Source organism: Durotheca rogersii (assembly GCF_024521655.1).
Source record: "Durotheca rogersii strain YMJ 92031201 chromosome Unknown GGS23scaffold_38, whole genome shotgun sequence".
NCBI lineage: Eukaryota > Fungi > Ascomycota > Sordariomycetes > Xylariales > Xylariaceae > Durotheca > Durotheca rogersii.
In genome coordinates, this window is record NW_026251269.1 from 288,448 (window position 1) to 293,177 (window position 4,730).

At 41.0% G+C, this 4,730-nt stretch overlaps 1 protein-coding gene across 1 annotated transcript; it reads left to right on the forward strand.

Moving 5' to 3' along the window:
- Positions 1–345: 345 nt before the first annotated feature.
- Positions 346–2,137, forward strand: GGS23DRAFT_587678 (uncharacterized protein). The gene has a single exon (XM_051517497.1). The coding sequence runs from the start codon at positions 529–531 to the stop codon at positions 2,044–2,046; it is 1,518 nt and encodes a 505-aa protein (XP_051367802.1). The 5' UTR covers positions 346–528; the 3' UTR covers positions 2,047–2,137.
- Positions 2,138–4,730: the final 2,593 nt, after the last annotated feature.

The window sequence follows — 4,730 nt, forward strand, 5'->3', positions numbered from 1 at the left end:
CAGATGAGTTGATTATTGGGATTTTAACTCGCCGTATAGTGAGCTACGCCCGTAGGCTTCAATGGCGCTATTCACAATAACAGTGACACAAAATCCGGAGACCTACAGTTAAGGGGAGTGTGAATAATAGGTAAATAATGTACTCAGAAAATAATCACTATAACGATGGCAAGTTATCATCCACAATGTACAATCCCAGTGACAGGGAAACATTGAGGAGCCCAGAGGCAGACAATTATCTCTTGTAGTGGCAACTGAAATTCATTCACTCATACACAACTCCAGGAAGATTAGTATATTGTATATATTCTGCTGTACGTTCTTGCGTCCTCTGTTCTGCTGTTAGGTATTCCTCTCTATATGACATTCAGAGTCTGGACTTGACCGCAAGTGCAACTGGTATCTACTACTCACCAGGTATCTATCGTTTACGGTATGCCTCCTAGAGGAACGTAGGGAGTGCCCTTGAATTTCTAACCCGAATTAGATCTGTCTCCGGCAACACAGAACCTCCGAAATTTCTCGACCATGCCTAAGAAGGCCCCGAAGATGTCCACCCCCGGCGCCTCGCCTCCTCGCAATAGACGCATCTCGCTTCCATATGCGGAATCTCCCGCCATGAGCGACAATAGCCCAAATAGTTCGCCTTCGGTACTTTCACCTCTCGTCCGTACTCATCTCAGTCGCAGCGATCTGAATGATATCGACAAGAAAAGTCGGGAAATCCGAAACGCCCGACGTTATTTCAGCGAAATGTCTGCGAGAGGCTATGAAGAGGCTGGGGACAGAGGGCTTGGGGGGAGCCCTGGGATAAGCAACCAGGAGCAGTCTAAGCTCCTATTGTATAAGGAAAAGTTAGCCTCGTTCAAGAGAGCCAAGGAACTGGAATTGGAAATTCAGACGGAGACAATGAAATGTGTTAAGAGAGCGTATCACAGCGAAGAGTCGTCCATGAACGCGAGCACCTACGAAACCCAGATTGGAGAACTGGTATCCTCAATTCAGAACCTGAAGGCGACCCTCTCTGCCATCAACGAGCAGAGCTCCAAGGTCGTCGGCTACATTATAGACAACGAGAGCTTTGAGGCCGAAGAATTCGTCAACGACTGGAGTTTCATAGACTTCCTGCTTAGACTCTATGAAGAACCGGCTGGGTCTCAAACGTCGGTGAAGTTTCATCGTACTCCGAATGCCCAAGAAAGCTTCAGGAAGAGCGTCATTAGTAGCTACGGTTCCAGTTTGGACCAGAACAACTGTTGGTGCGTCATCGGGGGATGTAAAGTTGGCAAGTCATCTCTGAGAGCTGCCCACATCGTTGCCCACAACGTCGGGGAACTACACGCCAAATACCTTTTCGGAGCGGCGCCGAATCAGAGAACGGGGCATCTCATGAGCCCAGAGAATGGGTTGCCCATATGCCAGCCCTACGAGCGGCTGCTCGATGAGGCTAGAATTGCCATTGCCCCGGGAAATTCACGTGGCGGCGGCTACCAGAGAGACTGGAAAATCGTCATCCTTGACCCGAGCCTCTTGAACGACTCTGTGGTATACCAACCCGGCAACCTCCCATGGGGGAAGAGGCTGGACGGGTTACGGCTGAGTTTCAGGAATGAGTTCCGACCCAAAGCCCGGTACTTATATTTCTCTTTTGTGGCCAACGTGTTGCGCCGCCAACGAGGTAATGCGCCAAAATGGTGGGAGGCAATTCAGTCTTACATGGACACTCCGGCCTGGGTAACACCGGGAGAGTGGATTCGAACGTCGACGCTGAGGAGACTAGCACGCCGTATCGGCCAAACTATGGAGTACTCGTCTCAAAACCCCTCAAGCATCCTCCCCAGCTTAGCTGAGGACGACAAGAATCCCCGAGGTGGAGGGAAAGGTGGTCAGGTCGGTGGGAATCCGTTCGCAGCGCTTTCAGGCGGGGACCGTGAAGAGAGTGACGACGATAGCGATGGCGATTATAAGGTTGAGGGTGGTGATGACGTTTTCGGTAATTCGGGTAAGATGAGCAACAGAAACATCTTTACGAATTTCAAGGGATAGGTGCTCGCGGAACGACACGAAAAGTTTGGGTCTGTAGAGAACTTTACCATTTCACTCCTCCTTAATATTGCCTCCCGGGGATGCAGACGGCTACCTATAAGGGTTAATAACCTACGTTACCGGAGCAAGATTGAGCGTATCAGTACCAAGGTACATAGACTAGCTTAGATCGTTCTACAAAATATGATGTTATCCAAAGTAAACTAGGAAGCTTCCTTAATTAGCTAGCATGCTTAAGCACCTCTTTAGGAGGCCGTAAGCAATTTAATTTATTTAAAAGAGAAGTAGAAAACTTATTATAGGTTATGTAGAGATTATCCTATTTGGAAGATAGTTATTCTATCCGGAGGATAGTTATAATAGGCATAATCCCCTATTATGCTAATTAATGTAGTGGTGCGGTAAGACATGCCCTCTTGATACATTACGTAATACGTTACGATAGGCCTTATACTTATATAGAGTAACTATAGCTCCCGTAAGTACGGGATATGCTATGCTTATTATTTAGTTTATTACCTAGTTAGATTATTATCTTTATTATTTTTACCTTAATTAAAGATTCGTTTTTATTATTAGATTCGTCGTTCTCCGATTAATATATTTATTTTAGTTATAAGCGCTTAAGTTACTTCGTCGTATTATTATAGCCGAATAAGTAACTTTTACGTTTTGCCCCTTTTCTTTTCTTACCTCTTATACCTTCGGGCTAGCGACTATTATATCTCTACGACTAAGGGGCATAGTTAAGATACGATAATTACATTAGATTCCTTACCTTTCGATTAGTATAGCGATATTAGTTTTATTTATCTTAAACTATCGTACGTATTATAATCTTCGATAGAGTATACTTTCGAGTGAATATATCCGGGTCTTTAGCATCGCGTACGCTTTACTCCTCCTTAATAACGATTACCCTATAACTTTTTCGATCCTTTAACCTTTAGTTTACGGAGTTTTTATTACGCTACTAGGATTTAAAGGATACCGATCGCCGTCGGTACCGCCATTTAACCCGCGAAGTAGTCCGCGTTTTACGTTAAATAAAATATCCCGCTTTATAATTATTTATTTACTATAAGGAGGTACGTATAAGCCCGGGAACTTTTATAACGATACTATAGCTACTAGGATAGCGCTTAGTCCTTAATACCTATAACGCTAGTAAGCTATCGATATTACGATATAATACGACGACTAAACTACGTTTATACCGATTAAGATATCCTTCGTATGGTTATTTATTTACTATACGGAGGAACCCGTAAGCCTAGGAAATTATCGTCGTAATATTACCGCTACTAGGGATAGTACTTAGCCCTCGATACTAACCGCTTCCTCGAACCGCTAATAATATAGTATATTTCGTACGAGTAAATAAAGCTTATAGCGATTAGGGCAGCCCCCTTATAATTATTTATTTATTATGTAAACTAAACGTACGAATACGTTAGTATAAATTACGATAACCCATATAACCCGCTACTCCTTTATTAATACTAAAGGCGGATAAAGGCTAATAGTAATTATATCCTAACCGACCTTACGATAGTTTCTTTTTCCCTCTAAACCTATTAATCGATATTAATTAAATATATAAATACTAATAACTTATTATGCTAGAGGTATTTTAGGATACTTAGGCGTAGCGATTCGACGATATAATATACGATATAATATGGATATTTATATTAATAATATAGATAGGATTAATAGATTAATAGCTACTAGTAACCGATAGTTTTAAAGAGAATTAGGAATTAATATTAATAGGACTACGTAGATATAAAGGATTAAGGAAACGGAACTAGAGTCGAGTTAATAGGTATACTTATATATAGGCTAGCCCTATATTACTAACTAATAATTAATATGGCGAAAAGTACTAATATAAGCGTAAAACGACGCCTAGCGGTAATATCGTTAATATTATTAAATAGCCTCCGTTAAATCGAAACCGGTTTATAGCTATAACCGGTATCGTATTTAGCGCGATCCTTTACTTAGGATCTATCCCTTATACGTATTACCTTAACGAAGGTTATACGTTAGGAGTTTTAAACCTTAATAAGAGGGATTATCGTCGATTTATTTATAATAGTTAAATTATTAGTCTAGGGAATACGTATCGTACTTTAGTTAGGCGTTAGCCGATTAAAAAAGCTCGTATAATATCCGAACCTTATCGATCGGGATAATATAATAAATAGTAATATACCTATACTAAAGAAAAAGTATTAGGATATAAATAATAGCTATTATACCTTTACCCTTATATTAGATAATAAGATCCTTACTATCCCTCTTTTTACTTTATACTTCGTATCGATAAATTAAACGGAATCCGTAGCTAGGAAACGGAGTAAATCGCCGTTAGGACCCGAAGTAGTAAAGATTAAACTACTAATAAAGACCTTAAGAGTCGATACTAGCTTTCCGCTCTTATATCCGCCCGAAAAGGAGGAGAACGACGATAAAACTCCTACTTAGCTATCCCTTAACCGCGGCTCTATACTTATCCCGCTAATTCCTATAGTATTATCTTAGAATAATAATAACGGAGCCTTTAGTAGCTAGAATATGCCGGTAGCTATCCCGATTATCGTAATACTAGCCATTAGGTTCCCTAACCTTATCGATTACCCTAGGCTTAAGTTTAATAAATATAATATAATCTAGTA

Bases quoted from the DNA above. Each gene is read 5' to 3' on its own strand.
- GGS23DRAFT_587678 (XM_051517497.1), top strand. From the start codon at position 529: ATGCCTAAGAAGGCCCCGAAGATGTCCACCCCCGGCGCCTCGCCTCCT.